Raw genomic sequence first — 26,865 nt, 5'->3', positions numbered from 1 at the left:
AAAAAGTAAGGCCCAGAAGGGGATACATTGGAATTTGTTTATAGCTGCTGTGGTAAAACAGGACGATATACTGAAAAAGAAAAGACATATTATATTTTAGTAATTCAATAGAACTGCCACAACTGGTGCTGCTACTAATGCCAATAGCCCAGCTAGCACAATATCTACCATGACATGAAGTACTGTAGGATAATATAATAACTAGCACTAAAACTGCTAATACTACAACTGTCAGGAATAGTGACTTGTTATTTTTACTAGTTAATATCTACAAAGGGATTATTGTCTTCTTAAAATGTATTCACTGAAGTCTCGCGGATATCAACCTCAAAAAACTAAAAAACAAATACCAGATTGAATACCTTAACTGGGAGACAAAAAGTTACATGACATTTTTACTTTACTGACTTAATCATTAATACCTAATTTATTGTGCTCTGTTCATACTTAAATAACTAAATCATGTAGACGCGTGTGTGGAAAGTTCAGTCTAAATGTGGGAGAATAAACAACCCTTTCCTCAAAACTGGAAGCAGAGAAGACACTGATCTATGATGTCATCAAGCGACAAAGCCTGCAGCTTCTCCAGCGAAGATGAATAAGTTGCTGAATCTTTGGACAGAGCGTCATCACCAAGAGTATTTTTTATGGCGATACAAGCGCATTATCCGCTGGCACTGGAATGAAATAAAACTCATTTGGGTGTAAAAAAAAAAAAAAAAAAAAACTCATTCTTTGAGGCCCGAGATTAAGTCATAGTCGGTTCATAGTCAGTTGAGCCGCTCAAGGCTGTCTTCTGATGGCACTGCAGTTTAGAGCTGCGGTTCTCTGGTTTGCAGCCTTTGGAGAGGGTTGTTCACGCTCACAAATATTGAATGAGCTTCAAAGGATAAAAGGAATACCGTATGTGAATTCTGTTTTAGAATGGATTGAGCCTTTAAATATTGAACAAGTTTTCCCCGTTTCCCCTTTCAAGTCTACCGTGCATTTGAACTCTATTAAAAGACTGGCAAACATGCAACATCACCTTCTCAAGGATTACTCTCATTTTTAGCTGTAGATTGACTCTGATAGAAAGTCTGTCAGTGCAACTTAAAACAGTACAGATCTACCGCATATTGCATGTCTGTGTTTTGTACAAAATAACTGTACTCATCTGTGTCCACAGTGTGAAAAGGAAAGATTTTGCGAACATGACCCGGCTGGTAGACCTCACATTATCCAGGAACACCATCTCCTTCATCACACCTCAAGCCTTTGCTGATCTGGAAAACCTCCGAGCGCTACACCTCAACAGGTACGAACTGTACCCAACACTCGATGGATGTTGTATGCAATCATGACACATTTTAAACTTCTTTTTTTTTTTCTACGATTTCTTACAGTAACCGGCTGACGAGGATAGGCAATGATACATTCAGCGGGATGTCAAAGCTTCACCACCTGATTCTGAATAACAACCAGTTGATGCTGATCCACCAGGGAGCGTTCAACGACCTGCTGGCGCTGGAAGAATTAGACCTCAGCTACAATAACCTGGACTCTATTCCATGGGAGGCCATCCAGGTCAGGATCTCTTTAAACTGCAGCACCACTTTCAAGCCTGTCTGGCTAGAGGCCGTTAAAAAAAACAACACAAAAAAACAGGCACCATAAAAAGGCCATAAAACGTCTTTGACCATTTATTTAAAATCAAAATAAAGATCTTAGGAGGTTTGGGACTGAGCAGAGGCCATTATGTGAACTGTTTGGTAAGCCTATAGAGTTGTTATTCATGGTCTTAAGTGGATTTTTGAGTTCTTTTCAGTGGGAACAGTTCTCTTTCTGGTGCTCTTTGTAAGTGAAAAAGCTTTTTTTTTTTTTAATCACCTCTATTGGTGCTTTGGTGGTTAGGGAAGTGGTTTAAGTTTGATACTGTATTTGTCTATCTCTATTTGTTGTTTTATTTCTCCATATCCTCACATCCTTAACACCATCACCCTACTTATTTCAAATGAGTGAAATTCTGAAAACATCTCCATGAAAGGGTAATAAAAACTTTTCTCTGGTGTTTTTGCAGAAAATGACGAGTCTCCACACGTTGAGTTTAGACCACAACATGTTTGACTTCATTCCAGAGGGAACATTTTCCCTTCTACAGAAACTCAACCGGCTGGATGTCACCTCTAATAAACTCCAAAAGCTGCCGCCAGACCCACTTTTTCAACGAGCACAGGTATTTCCAAAAGTCTGCCCACATTCAAAATCAAACTCAAGAACAGCCTCTAACAGCATTTAGGGATTTCAGATACAGTAACTTAAGTCTTGAAGCTGGAGGTAGTCCGTGCAGTGATGCAAACTCTCCGGTGATATGATTTATTTTTTGCCCCTTACTTATGAAGACTCAAAAGATGGATGCAGCAATAAAAATGTTCTGTATTAGCATGATATTGGACAATATGGCTATTCAAAATGTTGTCCACACAGCACATGTACAATGAAAATAATTGTTTGCTCTAAAAAGGTCAAATTTTCCGAGAATATTGCATGATTTCTAGCTGAGATATGTCATTTATTCTGGTCTGCTGTTTTCTTTGGTTTTGTTTGTATCCATGCAATTGTTGTGTCTCTCTCGCAGGTGCTAGCCACGTCGGGGGTCCTGACCCCCTCTGCCTTTGCACTGTCATTTGGTGGGAACCCTCTCCACTGTAACTGTGAGTTACTCTGGCTGCGGAGGCTAAATAGAGAAGACGACCTGGAGACGTGTGCAACACCCCCGCACCTCTCTGGCCGCTACTTTTGGTCCATCCCTGAAGAGGAGTTCCTCTGTGAGCCTCCACTCATCACCAGATACTCCCACGAGATGAGGGTACTCGAAGGGCAGAGAGTTGCACTCAGGTAACAGTTCTTGTCTTGAAATGTGTGAAAAACAAAGCATGAAGCGTTCAATAGATGTTAAAAAATCAGGTTCTCGTTAAATTGCAAATTTGTATCACTATCCTATAACCACTCACCAATCTATCCCACTTTACTCACACAGAAACACACAAAATATGAAAAGCTCAATGATGCACAATGATGCACAATGCAGGGACATTACACACAAAAAAATAGGAAGACAAAACAAAATCAAGACAACAGGTCTGGGATGATAATTACTTAATTTGCATATATATTGGTCACACACGTCCAATTGTGATAGATGCTACATTTCCAAACGTGGAAACATGATGAAAATTAGAAAAAGAGGGCAAAGAAATTCAATGAGATACTATTATTTTTTTTTCTTTTATTGTATCTTGCCTTCAGCCATACATGAGGTTATACATGGGCATTAGCACCGGTCAACCCATTTAAACGTGTTCATCTTTTGGAGCAACCATTTCAATTCATAAAACTGCAAAAAGCCAGGAAACTGTGGGTTAAATAATTAGGTGATGATACAGATTTACCCAACCTTTACTTTAAAATACCACATTATGACTACATAACCTGGTACCAGGTAAAACCACTTAGATGTATCTTTGTGTTGCTTTCATTTGTCCCATTTCACTTCCACATCAACTCACACTTCCCACAAATTAGACTCCACATTACAATCTCTTTATGTAACAGACATTATAACTAATGTGTTCAAAATGCAGCGTGACTCTACAGCAAAGTCTCCTGAAAATCAATTATACTTTTTCTGTTGTGTTTTCAAAGCACTTCACAGCAATTATAATTACAAACAAAGAGAAGAGCCTCGATAACCCAGATATTTGTGTTCTTTAATTTTAATTGCTTGTAATTTGGATTATTTAAAAGTAATTTATTATTGAAACCACCTCTTTTCAGTCATGCATTTAGACAAAAGACCATTGTATGAAACTGTGGTATGAGCGTGTTTTCTAAAGTTCCTCAAGATTTAACACACGGCTCATGCTCCTTTTGTTTTGTGCGTAATCCATGTCTCAGTTTTCATAAAGCTTTAAAATATGTCATTGTTTGTTTGTCCGTTTCACTGTTTATAAATTAACTGCGCATGTAATTCTTTGATTTATTGTACTTGCGTATTAACCGATTAAGAGCCTTGACCACCAATAATCAATTTGTTAAACACAATTAACAGTTTATTTATTAATTTAGGTTAGGTTAGGTAGTTACTTTATTAATCCCCGAGGGGAAATTTTTACGCTACAGCAGCATACAGAAGCAATAGATAGTAATAGAACAATAGAAAAGCAATAAAATAGCAGTAAAATAGCAGTAAAAACTATAAAATATAAATATAAAATGCACAGTATATACAGTACAGTATATATATCTATATATATTATATACAAACAACCAAGAAACACAGTCAACAGTGTTATTGTTATGTGATGTATTTTGCCAGAGGTGAGTTATTGTACAGTCTTATTGCAGTCGGCAGGAATGATCTCCTAAAAGCAAAGATGGCAAAGAAATTGCTGTTGTTAAGGCTTTTTAAGTGTGAATATTTACTGAATAATGCTGTCTCCTCTGTGAAATGTAACTAAATGAGTTTTGGAGCTGTTTGTTAGTCAAGAAAAAAACATTTAAAATTGCCACTATGGGCTGTGGGAACTTGATGACCATTCTGCTATTGTATGACCTTATCCAAACAGGTTTCTGTAAATAGATCATGGAAATAATGGTTAGTTTCATCCAAAAGCTTCTTAATATTAAACTATACATAACTCTTTTTATTATTCCTCTACTTTTTTGTCTGTGCAATCGCTTTTTCTTTTTTTTTTTTGTACCCAATACTAAAGGCTGGAATGTAAAGTGTAATATATAACTCAAATTAACGTGCTGTGCCGACAAAGTAGATAATGTTCTGACTTTTTTTTACCCTCCACTTTAATCCCAGATGGAAAGTGGAGGGATTCCGGAAACCACCACCGAGGAGTGCTCTGCTTTTACTGTACCGTTGACCCCATTCTGTCTTGCTCATAATAAGTTCCACCCCACTGATTTTCTCTCCTTAAAGGTGTAAAGCAAGAGGTGACCCAGAGCCAGCCATCCACTGGATCTCTCCTGAGGGCAAACTGGTGTCCAACTCTTCCAGAACATTGGTCTACACAAACGGTACCCTGGACATCCTCATCAGCACCGTGAAAGACACCGGCTCCTTCACCTGTATCTCCTCCAACCCCGCCGGTGAAGCCCACCAAACTATAGACCTGATCATTATAAAACTCCCCCACATCTCCAACAATACCAACAACATCCAAGAGCCTGACCCGGGATCGTCGGACATTTCCACGTCGACCCGAGGCGGCGCTAATGGGAGCAACGTGACAGGTGACGTGAAGGGTGGAGTGGATAAGAGGGTGGTGACAGCTGAGGCCACATCGTCAACGGCGCTGATCAAGTTCAACTTCCAGAGGAATATACCGGGTATCCGGATGTTCCAGATACAGTACAACGGGAGCCAGGACGACTCGCTGGTTTACAGGTAAGATTGACAGAACGGCGCGTCTCCGACGTTCATCACTGCAGAGTCAGACGGTTTACACAGTGGAAACTGAACCATGATATGGCCAATGCGGAGGTAGAGAATTACCCGAGTCTGAGCTGTATAGATTAGATTACATTTGATTAGATGCATCTTTAATGATGCTGTTAGGAAATGAGATTACGGGAAATGGAAACAGAACAAAAAACTAAACCGGATAGTAGTGAGAATGTAAGGCAACTAAGGCCCTAAGAGATACCAGGTCACTATGAGGGTGCAATACGGGATTTAAAAGGACACTGTAGGAGCTGTGAGGTCACGACACTAGGGTGCTATGAGGCAAGTTACAAGGACACTACTACATGGACAAGGATGCCATGTGCATTCTTTAAGGTCACTATTTGAGCACTATTAAGGCACCACAAGGGCACTTGAAGATCAGTACAAGGGTGCTAGATGGACAAAGCCAGGTTTTGAACATGGAAAATTAAACATATCTTACAGTACAACATATAGGCAGCATGCACGACAGTAGCCTGGTGCAAACCAGAACCCAATTTCCCTTTGTGAATGTGGGTCTGGTCAACCCTCCGAAGGTCGCCACCCTAAAGCTGATCAAAAGCAGAATGTATGTTAATATGGAAGACTATAAGCATTGTTTTTTATCATAACATACTGTTTGTACGGACGATCCATCACAGTTCATGGCATTAGAGCACAGACAGACAGGTCTTATCAGAGCAGACCAACAGGGAGATAAAACAGGGATGGAAAGCAAAGAGACGTGAGAAAAGTTCATGATCCTCAACTCAAAGCCCGGCAAGCCGGCGCAGCACAGTGCAGCCTGCTGACTCCACCAAGACGGCCTTGAAGGGAGAGAGAGCTCTGCTAGCCTTTCTTGACTTCTGCCATTTGCTCAGGATTACACAGATTAGATCGATCTCACAGGGAATGATTATTATTTGAGCTAAATATTTACTCTGTTGAAATGCGGGGAGGGGGAATTAACAAACACGTAGAGCTTCGGTAGGGAAATGTGCCCGCATTTTCTGCCTTTTATATCGCTGCTAAGCCCCCATACATAGTTAATTTCTATGAATCACCATCGTCAAGAGCTGGAGGAGTGTTGGGATTGATCGTCTGGGTCACAATCATGACAAAGCCCTGGGTTGTTAGGAAAGTCTCCTCTGAAAGCTGATCCCTTTCTCCCAGCTTTGAATTAGTGATCCTTGATCTTCCAGGCTTTATCGCTCTGTGACTACAGTCATGTATGGTTAACAAACAGAGATCATGCAATGATGAATCGGCTCATGTTATCTACCATGCATATTATTCCTAATCTCTTCTCATAATTCATCAGCACTTAACCCCATTCAGAGAATGCATCATAGAGAGACGGTGCCAATGGGATTTATAGCTGTCTGTCTCGTAAAGATAACATCATAGCCTTTCACACAGAGGTAGCTGTATTTCCTTTCTATTTCTTCCTCTGTTTCTCTTTATTTCTTTTACAAAGCATACCGAAGCCTTTCTGCATTTGTGCGACTTTAAAGAGATTTTGAAATACTTATTGGAAAATATTTAGTTTGAGAGCCACAAAAACAAGCAGCTTCCTTTGTGGGCAGGGAGGAGGAGTGAGGAGCCAGCCTTTCACCACCCACCCTAATGGCTGCTCTCTCTCCTTCACGTCACTCTTTCCTTCTTTCTTCCTGTCCTCCCCTCCTCCTGACTCTCCCTTCTTATTTTTTTTTCCTCCAATATGAAGTCATTTGTGCGTCTCTGTGTAATTTTGCCACCCTCTTGTCTTTAGATAGCGGATTGATTTCCATTCAACACCTTAGCTGGCACAAAGCAGCAGCCCATTGATTCAGCCTTTTTCATTACCCAAACACAGAGAGAGAGAAGAGGGACAGAGTGAGAAAAACATAATAGAAAAGAGTGAGAAAAGAAAAGTGTGAATGGAACGTGGAGGTAGACAACGGAGAGGGAAGGTGGTGAGAGTGGGAGGGAAAGAGAAAGACAGATAAGGGAAATCTGGCCCCATTGTCACAGAGAGGACACTTACTTTTCAGGTTCAATGAGAGTTTATTGATCTGCCACACTGACATTTCTGCGCTGCACTCCCCACCTGCTCAGCATAATGCTGCTGCGTGTCAGAGTGGGTTCTGTAAGTTTCCTTCACACTGTGTTATGTTCACCCTTCGGACCTTTGGTCTGCTGCATATCTGAAATGTTATAGTTGCAACACTTGGTTCTGTATTGATCCCTACTGGGAAGCCCCACCCACCACTCCTTCCTCATGGGAGGTCTGGGTGAACTGCAGAACAGCTCTCCTGGAGCTGACAGGGATTGAGTGTCTCGATCACAGACACTTGAGACTGGCAGATGTTTACTGATACAGTACCGGGGTTTTAACGCCAGTCCTCCTGCTTAAGGATTGTATTTCTATTCCAGAGGCAGGCCTGATGCCCAGTTGGTCACAAAAGTAAACCCTTTAACAGTGAGCTCACTGTGATCCTGGTTTTATTTAGCATGAGCATTTCCTTTGTTTTTGTTGTAAAAAAAAAAATGCAGTCCAGCGATTGGGTAAAGGACATCCATATACTGTAGCTGGCAGGAGATGAAAACATCTATATCCAAGCGTAAGCTCCAAGTTTGAAGCACTTAAAATGTGTGTTCTCCAAGTGTGAGCTGACAAATGTCGAAAGATATATTTTCTCAGACTTAACAAGAGTTAATAAGCCCACACATCCCAAAATTATACAACCGTTGAACATTCAGTGTACTTGCTCTGATTAGTCAGCCTGCTTTGTCCAAAAATATTTTTTTTATTTTTTTCTGTCAATTTTATTTTCGACATTCGTGTAAACATGTCTGAAAACCTTCTTTCCATTAGCAGGTACATAATTCCAGTGGAAAACACGTAATCCGTAATCCACCGGATTTATTGAAAACCCAGCAAAATTATGTCGAGCAGGTGGGGAGAGTTCACAGATGTCATTTGGGCTTTTGTATTACAGATTAACATGCACCTTATTTTTTTTTATTAATCACCTAATCTATTAAATGTCATCACGTGGTTAATACGTATGTCCAACAGAGCCTGAGGTGACTTCCTCAAAGGTTTTCTGTTTTAGTTTGACCAAAGGATTTTCAGTCGAAAAAGAAATCAGCAAATTTTAATTTATCAGAAAAACTGGAAACAGCTATAATCCTGCATTATATGTTATATAACCCTTAGCAGATATAAAACCTTCTTATTTCCCTGCTGGTGCTGTTAAACAGCGCCAGCAGCAGGTCGTGTCAGCTTTGATAACTAATGCTGATTATCAGCATCAAAGATTGTTTATGAGGCAAAAGACACATCACTGATCTGTGAGTAAACTGAGTGTTTGTTCAATCCCAGCATACTTCTTTCTAAATGACCACTACAATTTAATCATTGTGTATATGAGTAATTCCAGTGAATCATCCTTCAGTATTTGGTTTAAATAACCCATTAAAATTAAGTTGTGTGACATTAACAAGGCCATTTCAATGCGCCTGATATATTATATATATATTTTTTTTTTTACTAAATATACTCATATTATCGTACCTGGAGCAGGATCGGGGCCAAGACACCTTGTTGGCATATCTCTATGGCCCTGAATTTTCCAAAAACCCACTTCTATTTTTTTGTTTTCTTTGATTAAAGCTCTAAATATGTGACTTGTATTATGATACCACCATTACATGTTTTAGTCATCCACACGGCCCGTATTGAAGCCTATGCCGTTAACCCTTTACTTCGGGGTCAGGTCAAGGGAAGGCTGATGTCGAGAAAATAATGCAGTGACCTTTTTCACATGACCTGTCAGGGCAGAGCCGGCACATGCTGTCTTTTGTCTTTATACTTCACTGGTTTTATTGCACACGTCCCAGCCTCGTCGACGATGAGAGTAAAGCTCACAGCCAGTGTCAACACTGACAGCCATTAAACGGTCACAAAGTAGAATTCACTCTTATTCAGGTGGAGAACCAATCATTGCCTTTAATTAAGGTTTTGGATGAATGCAAGATATTCTGGAAATAGAAAAATAATCAATTAATAAATTCCAAGATGAACAGATGTGTTGTTTGGACTGATCGATTATGATGGTAAATGGTAAAACATTGATCAGAGAAATGATTTTATATCAATAATTGCCCTTTGATAAGGTGCCAACATTAGGGTTTGGTAATGTCTTTATTCTGACCTTTTCAGGATCCCTTAATTCAAAACAGGATGGATGTGATTACTTGTAACACATTGTATGTGTTAGTTAAATACAGTTCAACTGTATAAGTAAATACAGTTGTATAAGTACACACACATAAATAATCATACCCATAAACTGAGCCCTGGACAAATGGTTGATTTAGAGCTACTACAGACCTGCAGACATAAAGGCTTTGAAATATTTGCCAAATAGCGCTGTATGGTCTTTTAGAGGACACAAACTCCACTTTGACTTTCTCTAAGTTACTAAAGAATGCACACAAAGCCCATTCTCTCTCTACCCCACTCCTAATCTGCTCTGTCTGTTGTTTTTTTGTGCTTTTTTTTTTTTCCCTCTATGTTCTTTCAGCGGTTGTTTTCCACTTCAGCAGATCCATCGAGCTACAGGGGCCGGTTGCCATTTGCCAAAAAAACTACACATCAAGCAAATTGTGTGCAAGCTTTTTTTTATGAGGCTGCACAACAGGAGGTGAGGGATGAATCCAAGCTTTCAAAAAAGGCATGCTGTCCCTCCCTCTCTGTGTCTCTGTCGAGCAGGAAGTAGTTTATCTGTGCCGACGGTCCCTGCGGCCCAGGTATAACACCTGCCTCAGCTGTGCTTTAAACTGTGCTCAAAGCGTGAAAAAATATCCACCGTTATCCCACCGTAATGTTCCAATTCAGATTTTATAGCTCCATAAACATATAGCGAGCCTAACGCAACAGTGTTATTGTTGTAAGTGGTCTATGGGGTTTTAAACACAGCCAAGTGGCACTGGGACACCTACCACAGCCGTGAAGATGATCCTGGAGGGAAGGAGGAAGCCAGGGGGATAGACAAACAGAACATACATATTTATATGCCTCTGTATAGATGAGGGAAGCTAAAGGAGGAGAATAGTGGAGGGAGAGAAGGGAAGTTATTGGAAAAAAGTGGAATGACAAAATAAAAGAAACAGGAAGGGGAAAATGGAAGGAGGTTGCAAGAAGTGAAGGAATGGAGGGAATAATAAGAGTGGAAAGAAGTATAGAAAAAAAACTAAGAATACATGAAATGGAAAGAATAATCATCAAAGTGAAGATAGAAAAGAGGGAATGACTTTAGAAAAAAATGACCTGAGAAAAAGACTAATAGAAGATAGCAAGAGTGAATGACAAAAAAAACAAAAACAAAAAAAGGGAGAGGAAGAGATAGCCATGGAAGAGACGTTGGAAGGAAGAAATGTAAAAAATAAAATTGCAAGAGAGATTAAAAACAACAGATCTAAAAATGAACAGAATGCAGGGAGGATGTATGGAAGCAGCCGAGTATACCATTAAGCAGAACTATCGCTGAGTCAGCTAAACTGGAGGAATGGAGCTCAGCTGGGCAGATGGAGGTCTACAGCGAGCTACAGTTAGTGCTGAAATATCTTCCCTGCATCTGGGGCAGCTTTCACCGTCTGGCACTTTGACATCCACTCTGTTGTATTTGTGCTCATCAGTAATGAGATCTCGCCAAGTGTGGAGCCTTTTTCGTTTGGCTTTGAATCGGGAAAAGCAAAAGTCCCCCTGCTGATTGGTTTCTTGGTTTTGTTTTGATTTATTTGGGATATTAATTACATGCTTTGCAACATACTTTTGAATTATAACCTTACAGTTTCACAATCAGCATCCTTCGAAGCTGCTGTCACTGTTTGGTTTAGACTTTAATTGGAGGCAGCAGTGTTGTCTTGCTCAAAATTTGATATAAATTATTTTATTTAAACTTGCATTTCTTGAGTTTTAGGGAAATGCAACAACATGTTAGCACAACGCTGGCATAATATCACCTCATAAAGATGATATGGCGTCTTAACAAAAGGTAAAGACACAGAGCAGCCACGTTTCTAGGCAAATGTAAATGTTACGGTCTCAACTGATTCCTGAGGGAAATATTGTTCCTCTCTGCTGATTGATCACTTCACCAGCTGGGTGCTAACTTTGTCTTCTGTTTGGTGCTGGGTGTTAGCATTCAGTTTAGCATTCAGTTTTTTGCCTGATAACATTGTTGATGAGAGCACGAAGAGTCAAACAAACAGTAACGTTGACTGTTAAACCAAAACATTAAGATTCTCATTGCAACTGATGGACATTGCAGAATTGGTTCATAATTGCCTGGTGGTTCAACTGTACAGGCAACGCCTTTCATCATTTCATAATTTGAAGAGTTTATTGATTGAAAAGAAAGAAAATAACAGCATTAGTTTTTGACTGTCTTTGCTGTAGCTGAAACTCAGTTTGATCTGCCCCCTAAAAGTGATTTGATTTTGATTCAACTTGTTTCAGAACTATAATTTGTTTCATTAGTTTCCTTATATATTTCCTTCATACTTTTTTCTTTAGTGATGTTATTAATCTTGCAGTAATTAATTTAATCATTTCTCAAAACCTCTAATATGGCAACTTTCTGACAAACAAATCGCCCTGATTTTTCAAGCTTCATTTCTTTTCAGCTATTTTAGTGTGAGGGTGATTATAAGGAAAGCAAATCGAAGGGTGGGGATAATTACAGTGTTTAGATAATGATGATACACTCTGGCATTTAAATGAGATGGCAATGTGTTTCCAGGGGATATGTAATATTATAGCTGCAATTCAAATATGTTTTTCTTACACTTATCCTTGGTGGGAAACATTATCATTCTAATCTTTTAAGTAAGTTGTTACCACCGATCTTCCAGTTCAGCCGTAAAATCATCACACCACCAGCAAGGTGGACAATATTCACTTGTTCAGCAAGTGCAAAACGGTTCTCCCTGATTCTGACAGGGTTTAATGAATAAAAAAAGATGGGGAGGTGTTAGCAAAGCCCACCTGGCCTGAGCTCAAAATCCCTGTTCCACCTCTGACTACAAGCTGTGTGGGTGCTTGTTAACCATTAGCTCTGGCATCATTATGCGTGGTAAAACAGAGATAAGAAACTCGCCTCTGCAATGTTTTCTATCTGCCTGAGAGACTCAGACCTATTAGCATAGCATTGTACCATCTGCTGTGTAAGCCACATTAGCTTTGGGGTCAGCAGTAATGGGGCAGGAGTGGAACTCCTATTAATCCTCTTCACTTTGTGCTTAGAAACCAGTTATTCTTAACTGGTTTGATGGTGCTTGTGTGCTTTACAGTGGGCTCTGCTGTCATGTGTGACTGTTTGCTTAATTGTTTAGAAAATGAACTTGGATAAAATGACATTTAGTAGCTTATGAATGAAATGAATCATGGGAGGTGTGCAAAAAGAAGCATTTGAGAACATGAAGATAGAACGTGTTTAATTAGTGAATTGTAAAGAACAGTTAACTGATAACTGTTTTGCCTGCTATTTCTTGGCTTATCTGACAAAGTTCCCCATGTTTCAGGCTATTTAATCAAGACTAGCTTGCATTGGCGGCTCTACCCAGAAGCACTGAATACTATTTTCTGAAATAATTGGACAACCTACTTTTAGATATGTGACCCACATTTTGGTCCCTTCCCTGTTTGAGCAACACTGCTGTGCAAATTTACATTGTTTTTCTGTTCAAACGCTTCTAATGGGAATGTGTAGTGGGAAGATACTACAGCAGAAGATGTTTGAGGGAAATGAAACTGTCGCCGTGGGATTTCATTTAAATGGTTCTTCAAAACAGTTCAAATTGTTTAAAAAAAAAAAACTTATCAATAAGTATATTTAGTGCCTATTGTCATACTTTAAATCATATCACATGATCTTCATCAGCAGGTAGAGTTCGTCCACTTGTCAAAGCTGAGGTTCAAAGCAGCAGTTGAGGAATCAGTTCCACCACAAAGTCCATAACATGGCATGAGCTTCATCAGCAGGCGGACTTATGACTGAAATGTGCTGCCTATCTTCACACTTATGATGTAACAACATGAGATGTAAAATAAAAAAAATAAAAAAATTCAAATGTGGCTATAATTTAACTTCACTCTTAAGAAGAATAGTTTAACATCTTGGGAATTAGTTTTTGCTTGGTTGTCAAGAGTCAGATGACAAGACTGATATCACTGTCATGTCTGAATGGAAAATATGAAGCAACAGGCATTAAGCTTAGCTTGACAAAGACTAGAAACAGGGAGGGAACATTGTCTGAAGGTAACACAATCCTCCCAGCAGTACCTTTAATAGCTCTTTGAATAACGCCGTATATTTTGTTTGTTTAATCTGTACATAAACCTAACTAAGAAATAGTCTTACACTTTTATTTTGGTGTGGATTAAAAGAGAAGGTCAACGTGCTTTTTGCAATTGTATGTCAGAAGTCTATGTTATACACGGTCAAAGCTCCAAAACAAGACGCATTTACATGTATAAAACACTGCCTGCAAGTCAAAAGCCCAGGCTTTAGCTCCTCAATGGCAATGTTACCTCCTCACCAAACTCACATCACATTCGGAGACAAATGTTGTCACCTTAATATTGGGCTGAAACTAGCTGTTTTCCCTTTTTCTGGTCTTTATGAGATCTATGAGTGGTATTAATTGTAACTTCTAACTCCCAGCAAGAAAGCAAAAAAATAATATTTTCCAAAATATCTGCTTTTTTGAGCCATCCAAAAAAATATGCACGCTTTAAGTGACACATTTAACCAAATACATGACAATTAAATTCAGATCACCAGGCATAGTTCAAAATTGGACAACTTCCTCTCCCCATGTAAAATGCTAAATATTTGTTTTTCCCCTACAGCTACATATAACTACTAATGAGCTAGCCCAGAGCAGTGAATATCATTTAAAAACACTGGGAGTTGTTCACCCAGTGTGTCACACATGGTCTAACTGGGATGTGCTGCTTCGGGGAGGAACTGGAGCCGAGTTATTAGAAACCCTAGCCCTTTATCGCACAGCTCCAGTTCGACCTGGAGGCCCTGGTCCTGTGTGTTAAATCACTGCCATGAATGCTTTTTTTCCCCTCCTGGAGTAATGCGTGTTTGTGGCCTGTAGGCTTTGTCCAATATTTAATCAAGTGAAATGGCCTGAAATAGAACAATCTGGTATCATAGTTCACTGTTCTGTGCATGGACGAAATAATTTGTCTTGAGACAAAAAGCTGAGAGCGACTAATGGAGATCTTTGACTTTGTCCAGGGCCGGGGTGAGAAAACCTAGAGTTGATTAACGCACACACAGATACGTGCACTGCTCACATCCGTGCACACCAGAAAGGGTTTGGGTGAACCAGCATGTAGAGGCCTATCAGTGATGAATGTTGGCAGAAGGCCTGATGCAGGGACAGCCACTGGGAACAGGAGGCTGCCGAGGGAGGAGAAGATTACTATAATGGAACTCGCATGTACGCACACACACACACACACACACACACACACACACACACACACACACACACACACACACACACACACACACACACACACACACACACACACACACATATATATACTGCAGACATATAGACTAGTACACACATGCATACTCATAGTGTAGCACGCAAGCAGACATCTTCTCTTGTGTAATGAAACCCAGCACACACACACACACACACACACACACACACACACACACACACACACACACACACACACACACACACACACACACACACACACACACACACAAAAGCACTAGCGCCCTGGGCTGAGGGCTTGGCAGAGCAGAGTAGATAGATTAGTGTAATAGTCTCAGCCAAGGCAATCATCTGCCCACTGTAGGGCTTCAAATACTGGCAGCAAGATCCAGCTCAGACACAAAGAAATTAGCCACAATGAATGAGTCAGTTTGGATGAGTTCACAATGCTCACGGCTCACACGGTCAAAAAAGAAGAAAAAAACAACAAAAAAAACACTAACCCCTCCCCGAAGAACCCATTGATTTTTTTCTGAAAATCTATTTTGTGAACTCAGCATGCAGTGAAACAGGGTCCATACACATTGTCAATATCTTGATTGTTCCTTGTATGTATGAATTATAAATGATGACAGCTGGGCTCACATGCTGATATGAAAACTAACTTGTGCAATATGAGTTTCATTGGCCGGTGAGCATAAGAAGTTGGATGGATTTTGCTAAAAAAAAAACATTTAGATTTGGTCTGTGTGGGAGGTGGCATCAGGCAACTAATGGTTTCTTGTACATAAAGGATTTTAAAGGTGAAAAAAAGAGAGAATGGCTTTTATTTATATATGGCAATTCGGCAAACAAACCATCAAGCTAGGTTTAGGCTACTGCCTATTCATAGATGTCCAACTGTTTTTATAGAACATATGAATTGCCTTGTATCTTTTGCACATCATATCACCAAATGTCCCCTGCAAGAGTTCATCTTGTCTCATTTGATTAGCTTTGTACACCAACTCCAGCTCTGTATGTCCAAGAAACATGAAATTAATTTAGTGAAGTCCGATGTGAAATTGGTGGAGTCCTGTTTTCAGGATACATAACCTAATCATTTAACAAGCTCAGCACCGTGAATGCTGCCCTACAAAGTGAAAAGTACAAATTCAGTCAACATTAAGTTATAATCCAAACCTGACTTTTGGAAATCTTATCTGGACATAAAATAATTAGAACTTTGGGGGTAAAAAAAAATGGCATGAGAATTTACCAGGAAAAGGCAAACAGAGGTTAGCCAAAGCTAGTAGCCACTTTTTCCTGGTTCCTGAAATTTGAAAACACGATGTTTAGGCCCCAACGCATTAAGAATTTGTTCTACCCCATAAATAACAAAATATCTAAATGTTAGACAAAGTACAAGATTAAGTAGTCCTGCTAAAAGCTTAGCAGGGTAGCAGTAAGTGCTGTTACTGTAGCCTCTGAATCTGGTGACATTCCTGTGAATTGGTGTGGGAAAGTCATTTTAAATCAGATATATATAAATTCTTAAATCTTTTTTTTTGTATTAACCTAACTCATTAGATATATTGGACAAAAGAGTTGAAGTTTAAAATGAATTACAGGTTCTAAAGATTTTGCATTTTCTTTCAATTTTATGTAAGATCTGCAACAATGATTAATCATTAGCTTTAAAGGCATTCAATGAAGGTTTTATAACTTTTATGTTACACCGTTTGGCTTAGAGCGACAAAATACAAAGTCTTTTTCTCAATGTTACTGTTTGTGTATTGCTCTCTGTCTGAAGGCAGTGTGTACTCTTCGGCATTACACTGTACTGGTAGTGGCTTTCATGTCTAAATATTCAAAGAATTAAAGGATGCATGCATTTACTGTCAAGAAATGTTTCCATCCACTGAAAATGCATAACCGTTTACTCTCTCTTTCTCCGTTAACACATACATATGCATAACCCGGAGATGTATAGTATTAATGAGTCAGTAAACAGTAGTCTCTGACAGTGTTTAAGCCTGCAAGGAAAAACATGAACCCAGAATGTGCAGGCCACGCAAAGTTAGAAATCAAACCCTTTTTTTTGGTTTGTTTTTTTTTGCACAAAAATATTAATGCATTGCTGGCTAGTGTGTCACGCAGCCACACAAACACACATTCATTCAATTCAATTCAATTCAATTTTATTTATATTGTGCCAAATCACAACATAGGTTATTTCATGGCACTTAACACACTGAAGTCCTTAAAGCAGAACTTTACAATATTATACAGAGAAACCCAACAATTCCACAATTCCCACATAAGATAGGAGGGGAAAAAAAAACCTCCTCTTTAAGGGAGAAAAACCTCCAACAGAAGGAAGGAAAAACTCCCTCTTAACAGGAAGAAACCTCCGACAGAATGTTGGGGTGAGAGGAGAGTAGCATTCATACACACAGATGAAGCCTGTGGCCTCAGCAATAATAGAGGAATTCATCTCTGTCTGTGTGTACATGCGGGTACAAATGTAGCTGCTAGTATCTGAGCTTGTAGGTGCCAGTGACATTTGCTCCCATCATTAACCTTCACTCTTCAATGTCACTTTATGTGTCCCACCCAACATAGAGACAATGGCATTTTCAGTGTGTGTGTGTGTGTGTGTGTGTGTGTGTGTGTGTGTGTGTGTGTGTGTGTGTGTGTGTGTGTGTGTGTGTGTGTGTGATGGTCCAAAGTTCATGGGGTATAGCGATGAAAACACACACACACACACACACACACACACACACACACACACACACACACACACACACACACACACACACACACACACACACACACACACACACACACACACACACACACACACACACACACACACACTCTCTCTCTCTCTCTCCTACTGCCTTGTGCTGTTATTCCACTGAGGGCACATTAATGACCTACTGCTACATTGATCCCCGAGCTCTTAATAGTAACCATTAAACCTTAACATGTCTCCTAACCTTCGCTTAACTCACACTCTAAACCAGATGCTTTAACCTGGGCAATAGTAGCTCTCTGCTCCTGTCAGTGCACGCAGGACCACGAGCTGTGAACTGGATACCCTCTTTGCTTTTAATGAGGAATTTCATTAGCATTTTAATGAGGAAATCAAGGAAAGCTGACAAGCCTTTTTAGGGAAACTGAAGGACAAACGTGCAAAACCTCCAGTCAATGTGACAAGTGTCCAGAGAAGAATAACCAACTTGTACTCCAAGTGGCAAAGTACCATTGGGTTCGTCCAAAAGAATTTTCAAATTGTTTTCCTCTTTTCTTTTTTATGTCTTATTGTGCAACCTGAGGTGGAAGGATGTGAGATGTAAAGGGAACTTGTACTTGGTTGGAACACAGTTGCACACTGATAAAAGGGCATCTGCTGGAAACATCCATACAATAATAAATAATTTAATTGGAGTGCGTTTTGAGGCTTCAGCATCCAGCTTTACACATTAGGGCTCAGTGAGGTGATTCTATATCATTTCCATTCCTCCTTCCCTGCCGAGTACTTTTTGTGTTGCTTCTAAATTCCTTTTCTACTTTTTACAATATATCGTAGTGTTTTCTTTCCTCTGGAGAACCGTGTTACAGGCTTTCAGAAACAAAGCAGCAGCTATATTTAGTGTTTCAATTGTACAGAAAGCATTCTGAATATATTTGTTGTCATCACATGCTGGAGTCCATTGTCAGGCCAGTCATCATTCCATCAGATCGAGAAATTTTGCGAACATTTCTACCAGTGAGAGGGGAGTGGTGACTCGGCAGGAAAGACAGAGTTTGTGCACGGGTGGATCTGAGGGTGGATCTGAGGGTGGATCTGAGGGTGGATCTGAGGGTGGATCTGAGGGTGGATCTGAGGGTGGATCTGAGGGTGGATCTGAGGGTGGATCTGAGGGTGGATCTGAGGGTGGATCTGAGGTTGGATCTGAGGGTGGATCTGAGGGTGGATCTGAGGGTGGATCTGAGGGTGGATCTGAGGGTGGATCTGAGGGTGGATCTGAGGGTGGATCTGAGGGTGGATCTGAGGTTGGATCTGAGGGTGGATCTGAGGTTGGATCTGAGGGTGGATCTGAGGTTGGATCTGAGGTTGGATCTGAGGGTGGATCTGAGGGTGGATCTGAGGGTGGATCTGAGGGTGGATCTGAGGTTGGATCTGAGGGTGGATCTGAGGTTGGATCTGAGGGTGGATCTGAGGGTGGATCTGAGGGTGGATCTGAGGGTGGATCTGAGGGTGGATCTGAGGTTGGATCTGAGGGTGGATCTGAGGGTGGATCTGAGGGTGGATCTGAGGGTGGATCTGAGGGTGGTTGCTGAAACCTGATGGCAGCTTGCAAACTGTCATGGCGCCACTCAAAACAGACATTCATTCATTTAAAACAAATTTAAACAGGTGATTCATACAAAAATGGACCTCCTGTACAGTTGTCACGAACAGGAAAATTGGGTAGTTGTTGGGGATTCACTCCCTTTTGGAGCATGTCTCAAGTGGCCATTTGAGGAACTGCAGCTTTTAGCACTTGGCTTGATATTTCAGCCTGCGAGGTTCCTGCGAGGTGGCCGCTCAGCCCTGCTAATCATTTGTCCCAGGGACGAACCATGGTACTACAACTAACATGTCTCCAGCAGATCAAACTGCATTATAAAAGAGATGCTGCACAAATTGCAGAGTTCATCATTTTTAAATGTTTTCAACTGCTGCTGCAGAAAGCAAATACATTCGGCTAAATAACAAAATGCGGCTTCTCTGTGCAGGCAGTTGCCACAGACTGAGCGCTGAGACAGATATTCTGTCGCTTCTAACGTTCTCTCTGATTGATTATTTTACATGTGAATATTGCCAGAATGAGACCACAGCAGTTATCTTTGAGTTATGTGGATGGTGATTTGATCAGGTGACGTTGCAGTTATAAAATCTGGAATTTAGCAAAGCAGCAGCTTGGAAATGGTTTGGAAATGATGGCTGGTTAAAGTGTCATCCTAATGGGCCGCGTTTCACTCACTGTTTCATACTTGTTCCGTCATCTGACAATGCATTAAAAAGTAAATGAGAACAGCTTTGTTGGGAATTTGGTTGTTGTTAGCTCTGGGAATAGGACAGAAGCTTCCAGATTTAAAGGGCTGACACACAAATGTTGGCAAGTAGAAATAGTTGTTTTGTTTACAATATGTATGATCATTTGACTGCTCATGTTACTTGCCTCTTGTCACAATGTCGTCCGCATGTGTCTATCTTGATGAGTTCAACATTATTATAACTGGCTGAACTCGCAGGTTTTCCTTTAAGGTACATCAAATTGACTGTTTGAAAAAAATATTTCTTGAAGCTTATTAAATCTGTGAAGCCACATACAGCGTATTTAGTTTGCACGTCACATTTGCATTGATTGATTTCCTTCCCTCTCCCTGTCACAGAATGATCCCCCCATCGAGCAAGAACTTCCTGGTCAATAACCTGGCAGCAGGGACCCAGTACGACCTGTGTGTGCTGGCCATCTACGATGATGTCATCACCTCGCTGACAGCAACACGAGTGGTCGGCTGTGTGCAGTTCAGCACCGAGTCCGAGTACATGAGGTGTCATTTCATGCAGTCTCAGTTCCTCGGCGGGACTATGATCATCATCATCGGAGGGATAATAGTGGCCTCGGTGCTCGTTTTCATCATCATCCTGATGATACGGTACAAGGTGGGTCTCTGTCTCTGTCTCTTGATCCAGTCTGGCCTCAGAGGAGAGAGAAGAGGAGAAAGCTTTTCATTCAATTAAAAATATTATCATGGTCACGTAAGACACTGGACTAATTCAGAATAAGAGACACACTCGTGGTTTTTGAATTCTTTTGATGCTTTCATTCATAGACAGACTGATCTTTTACTGTCACTGTTCCACCCTGATTATATTGAGTTAATCAGCCTCTTTATTAGGTACACTTGTGTGATCTATTGCAATTCAGTACAACACCTCTCCCAGACTCTCTTCTACTTTTGCAAAGCTGAAGCCACCTAGCACTACCGTAGCATGAATAAAATATCTGTAGCATTGCTGTGTTTCATTTCTTTTTATTTGATAGACTTGAACAGGTTCAATAATATCAGTGTTTACTGATTAACCATTTAGATCAGGTGCAGGTAAACATTCCAGTGTTGGCTGGACTTTTGCTTGATGATGAAGATGTGCAGATCTGTGGAGAGCAAAAAGGCTGATTGATTGACATGCCTGGGGTGCAACCAGGTTTCCATTATAGGTAGCCGGGCATTGTGTCCTCATCTTCTCAGTCAGATCCCCTCCTCACTTCGTACAAACTCCAAAGTCTTGTCCAAATATGGTCACTTCTGGCTCCAAAAAACAACAACATGGCAACAGCCAAAATGTGTAACTCGAGGGCTGCCACTTGGTTTTGATACAAATGCTGCCTTCTGTCAGTACAGCGACCATCAGGATGGAACGGGTTAAAGCAGTGGAGATGCTCTCAATACCCTTTTGCAAGTGAAATATATGGAAACATTTCATTTTAGAAAAAAAGGATGTTTTCTCCCTTTGCTTTTTCCTCAGGTGTGTAACCCTGGTGAGGGTGGCAAAGGCGTTTCAATGTCGATGACCAACGTTCACTCACAGACCAATGGGCAGCAGTCACAGGGATGCACCGTGACTCCCAGCGGCTCTAAACACGGATCAATCGGATTAGACGACCTCTCAGGAGGCACAAAGAAAAGGAGCGGTGCATCGGCCGGACGGGGAGGTGGGGGTAAGGATACAATGACTCAGTCGTCTGAGTCTTCCCTGCCTGACTGCTCCACGGCGACATCGCTCCTCAGCCAGACTTGGGGGGCCAGAAGCCCAACGGCTGGAGCCGAGGAACGGGAGAAGGTGGTCGAGGAGAGAGCTCAAACCGGCGTGGCGTCGCCCACCACCGCCACCGGTTCCCTTCCCAAGCCGAAGCGGAAGCCCGCTCCACATAAGCTCGGCTCGGCTTGCTCCAACACCCCGGTGACGGCCGAGAACATCTGCGCCTCCCACCGCCCCCCTTCCTCCTCCTCGGCCTCCACCGTCTCCTCGACCCTCCTCCCCTCCTCCCCCATCCCTCTGGAGAACCTCAACACCAACCGCAACAACTCCACTTCGCTCAACCAAACCCCACCTCCACCTTTCACCCCGTCCCCGTTCTCAAGCCCTCTCGCCATGCCGAGCCCCGTCCTGTCCACGCGATTCAGAGAGACACCCATCCTGCGGCGGGCTCCTCGCACCTCCTCCTCATCCACTGCCTCCGGTAAGTACAAGACTCTACCCGTGGAGGAGGGAGGGAGGAGCAGGGCGAGGAGGAGGTACTCGCTCAGCGAAGGAGGCTCAAAGACACTCTCGTCCCACCAGGGAGGAGGAGGCGCAGGAGCGCCCAAATTAGGGCGTGTAATGCGGAACAAAAGGAGCCAATCAATGAGCGGGATGCTGCTCCCTAAAGACGGGGATGGAGACTCGGACAAAGGGAGGTGTGAATCTGACTGGATCCTAGAAAGCACAGTTTGAACTGGAACAAGGCAGCGACCATAAAAAAAAAAAAAAAAAAAAAAAAAAAAACGTTGGTTTATCCATCATTGTTTATTCTTGGTGTGGGTGTACGTCTGCAGTGTGAGTGCTAGTTTGAATTTGTTTTTAGGTGTGTGAATGAAGGTAAAAGCCTGCTGGAGACATGAAACAACGTGTGTGTGTGTGTGTGTGTTGTTACTGTTTAGAATGTGCGTCTTAAAGTTGAGTTCTGTTTATAGATGTGTGACAGGATGACCGAGTGCTTCGGGATGAGAGTGCGAGTGGACTTTTTTTTCAGCCTGTTTTTTTTATCATTCTTTTCAACTTGTCTCCACAGTTCTTTGTATTCAGTTTACAGTTTTGTTTTTTCACTTCGACCGTATCCGTTTTTGCAATTGGTCTTTCAGCGAGTGGATAACTTGCCTTGTCTCGTAGCGTCCTCGAGTTGTCTCGTTGGTTCCACTTTATAGCACAAAAGAAAACAAGACAATGGGCTCGCCACGTCATTTCCCAACTCACACTCACCTTATCTGAAAATACCACAAAAGGGAATTAACACACAAAAAGAGGAAGAAAAAAAAAAAACTTTACAAGAACAACAAAAGCTCACCATTCTTAACGTTCACACACTCACACAGAGTGCGCGTCCATACTATGGCAAGAGAATAGCAGTCGGTGCCTTCTTTTGCACTAACAGACCCTCCCTAACAGATACTATAACCGGATTTAGGACTCCACCACGGCTCCACGAACAAGGAATTGGGATGGAGGGGACGAACAAAGGAAGAGAGATTTCACACATAGCCTTTCTTACCAACTGCGGAATACAGACCTTTTCTTGACATATAGAGACAAAAAAAAGTAACAAACAGATGAAGACTTTAACGGACCTCTTATGAAATTGATATTTTTTAAAGGGAAGAATGAAAAAAAAAAAATCAACAAAAGAGGACTTGAGAACCTTGCGAGCTTTTCACTGACATTGGTATACTTCAAGCCTGTGTTGGTCACGAGCTCCCAGACAGCTTCTGTACAGAAAAAGACAACATGTACTGTGTTGTTATGTTGTGTAAAATAAAAAGGGATAAAATGAAACTGCAAATGTGATAGGTGTGTTTTGTAGGCATACACGACACCTGGGCAGGGGGCTGAAGTCTATCCCGGCACTTTGGGGGAAGGACCCGGACAGGTCGCCATTCTATTACAGGGACAACACATAGAGACAGACGGAAACAATGACTCGCATTCACACCCAAGGGTCAGGCCCAACCTTTTCGTTGAGGCGACAATGCTAATCACTGCACCACGGTGCCACCCATGTTTATTAAGCTGCTATTTAGAATTTGATACATCAGTGTTCAGCCGAAAACCCTCGGCCTTGTTACACACACACAGTGCTTGGCCGTTTATTTAAAGCACAGAATCTCATTTCCCAACCTCCCACTTTTCCCCGAATGCATTTATTAGACTGCAGCAACTCAAAAAATACTGCTTCCAGTGAGGATTTGTCAGTATGCCAATGACTAAGACTCAAGGGATATGTTGTTGTTGAGTGCTTACAAAATTAATAATTGTTTTCAATTTGCTAAATATGTAACAGTTTAGCAGAGAAAATAGAGTGAAAAGCCCAGGAACGTGTTTCAGCTTTTCCAAAACACCAATTTAAAAAAAGAAAAAAAAAAAGCTTTACCGAGAGGGAGGCAGGACTTCAGCGCTCTCTTAGACTACACTCTCCTACAGTAACAGGCACTTGCCATAACACAAGAGATGGTACTCCACTCAAAGGAAACATGCTGTTGTGGGTATGTATGTATGTATGCATGTACATCCAGGACTCTAAAAGCAGTAATGGGTATATACAAAAGCACATTGCATTCACCCAAAGACAACAATATGAAGACAATAAAGTACATTGGCAACATTATACTTCCTGATTCATGTACACATTTTCCAAAGATTCATCGTAAAGTCCAACCTACTGTATATCTCGAGGTCTACATTTTAAACCTACATTTGTTTTCAATCTAGAAAAGTATGCATAATTTGGTTGTGGCACATTGTTATTGTGGTTACCAGTGTCGCATCAATATAAAAAAGTTCTTTATCCGGATTGCTGTGCCTGCGTGGGATTTCTCCGGGTGTTTGAGGGCGGATTGGATGCTTGAGTGACTCGTTGTCGGTGGTCAAAGTTATATAACAAGATGGGACTCCTACACATACCCAACTGCAAACTTTATGTAAAGAATACAATTAAAAAGTGGTATCCACATGCATGGCATCAGGAAAAATGTTAACTGTTATCTGCTAACATCGACCAACACATACGGTAACGAGGTGACCTGTGGGCCACAGCCAGTATGGGAGAAGTCACTATGAGTTAACATCATCGCAGGACATTGATTCAGTTTGCAATTAAATTACTGAAGATTGTTTGACATGAAACAGTTCTGACAGGCAATCGCAAATGGATGTTCTCATTCCAATTATCTGACAATGCGATTTTAATGAAAGAAATTGAATTGACAGAACTGATGGTGAATCATTAATGACCTTTACGAGCACTTTATGTGTTTACTCTGTTTTACTAGCTGTGGTAGGATTGCGCCGGAAAAACTTTTGGTTAAGTTATTCGTAACGAAGCCAATGAAAGTGACATGTTTTGTACTGTTTAATTAAATAGAGTGAGAAGCCAACTCAAAACCAATATTACCCCACCCCCACAACCACCACCAGTACAGTTCTCCTATCACTGTGGTTTTACATTTCAATAGCTGATGACGCCAGCAGACATCGGGTGAATGTTTAAACAGGAATCCGAGTCGCTGGAGAGCCATACGAGAAGATGAGAGGGGAAACAAAACACCTTTCCACAATTCTGCTTGTTTAATTTGCGTAAAAAGCACACAGTCTCTGCTGGACAGCTGTTCTGTTCAGTCATAGACAGGAGCTCACAAATCCAAAGTCCTGCTCTGTTTAAAACCATGACTCCTCATTCACGCATCCTTCACTGGCCTTCCTACGTCTTTCTTAAGCTCTAAATGCTTAATAGTAAGAAGCTTTGGATGTCGTCTCAAAATATGATTCAAAAAAAAAGTCATACTATAGCATGTCGTCCAAAATATGATGAAAAAGTCATACTATAGCATGTCGTCCAAAATATGATCAAAAAGTCATACTATAGCATGTCGTCCAAAATATGATGAAAAAGTCATACTATAGCATGTCGTCCAAAATATGATCAAAAAGTCATACTATAGCATGTCGTCCAAAATATGATCAAAAAGTCATACTATAGCATGTCGTCCAAAATATGATCAAAAAGTCATACTATAGCATGTCGTCCAAAATATGATCAAAAAGTCATACTATAGCATGTCGTCCAAAATATGATCAAAAAGTCATACTATAGCATGTCGTCCAAAATATGATGAAAAAGTCATACTATAGCATGTCGTCCAAAATATGATCAAAAAGTCATACTATAGCATGTCGTCCAAAATATGATCAAAAAGTCATACTATAGCATGTCGTCCAAAATATGATCAAAAAGTCATACTATAGCATGTCGTCCAAAATATGATCAAAAAGTCATACTATAGCATGTCGTCCAAAATATGATCAAAAAGTCATACTATAGCATGTCGTCCAAAATATGATCAAAAAGTCATACTATAGCATGTCGTCCAAAATATGATCAAAAAGTCATACTATAGCATGTCGTCCAAAATATGATCAAAAAGTCATACTATAGCATGTCGTCCAAAATATGACCAAAAAGTCATACTATAGCATGTCGTCCGAAATATGATCAAAAAGTCATACTATAGCATGTCGTCCGAAATATGATCAAAAAGTCATACTATAGCATGATATACTTCCTTCAAATTTCTGACGACATGCTATAAGTACGACTTCCGTTCAAGTTATGGAAGCTAACACAGTGGTGCAGCTGTCAGAGTTGTTGTCTCTCAGTTGGAAGGTACCGGGTTCGATTCCCGTCTATACCTTTCAACATGAATTCCTTATTCCTGCAAAACCAATGACCAGAAAGTAAAGTTTGTTGTCCATAATAAGGATGACTAACTTATGCATGTTGTCCATAATGTAAAACATTACATTCAAGCAAGAACATGCAATCCTCCACACTAAGTTCCAGACCCCATATCGAACCCAGGAGCTCCTGATTGTGAGATGACAACACTGGCTAGGAACTTCAACATTTTTGATAAATCAATTGCATGCGTGTCTGACTTATATGACTAATATAACTTTTAAACATGTTAAGGAAGAGCAATGGATGGTGCAGTGGTTGGTGCTGTTGCCTCCCATTCAG

General features: G+C 40.9%; 1 protein-coding gene across 4 annotated transcripts in view; it reads left to right on the top strand.

Annotated features, from left to right (window-relative positions):
- Positions 1 to 23,652, top strand: part of lrfn5a (leucine rich repeat and fibronectin type III domain containing 5a) — a 108,689-nt gene extending 85,037 nt beyond the window's left edge. For all 4 annotated transcript variants that reach the window (XM_069717845.1, XM_069717846.1, XM_069717843.1 and 1 more), the window contains 7 exons: positions 1,169 to 1,297; positions 1,386 to 1,566; positions 2,060 to 2,215; positions 2,618 to 2,877; positions 4,973 to 5,440; positions 20,426 to 20,699; positions 21,564 to 23,652. In XM_069717845.1, coding sequence (XP_069573946.1) covers positions 1,169 to 1,297; positions 1,386 to 1,566; positions 2,060 to 2,215; positions 2,618 to 2,877; positions 4,973 to 5,440; positions 20,426 to 20,699; positions 21,564 to 22,532 — 2,437 coding nt within the window. In that variant the 3' untranslated portion in view covers positions 22,533 to 23,652. The remainder of the gene's footprint in view (positions 1 to 1,168; positions 1,298 to 1,385; positions 1,567 to 2,059; positions 2,216 to 2,617; positions 2,878 to 4,972; positions 5,441 to 20,425; positions 20,700 to 21,563) is intronic.
- Positions 23,653 to 26,865: the final 3,213 nt, after the last annotated feature.

The sequence above is a fragment of the Brachyistius frenatus genome, unplaced genomic scaffold, assembly GCF_029030835.1.
Source record: "Brachyistius frenatus isolate BFR_SWC_R1_liver_20210118 unplaced genomic scaffold, ASM2903083v1 Contig_182, whole genome shotgun sequence".
Lineage (NCBI taxonomy): Eukaryota > Metazoa > Chordata > Actinopteri > Embiotocidae > Brachyistius > Brachyistius frenatus.
This window is presented reverse-complemented; position numbering and strand designations above follow the sequence as displayed.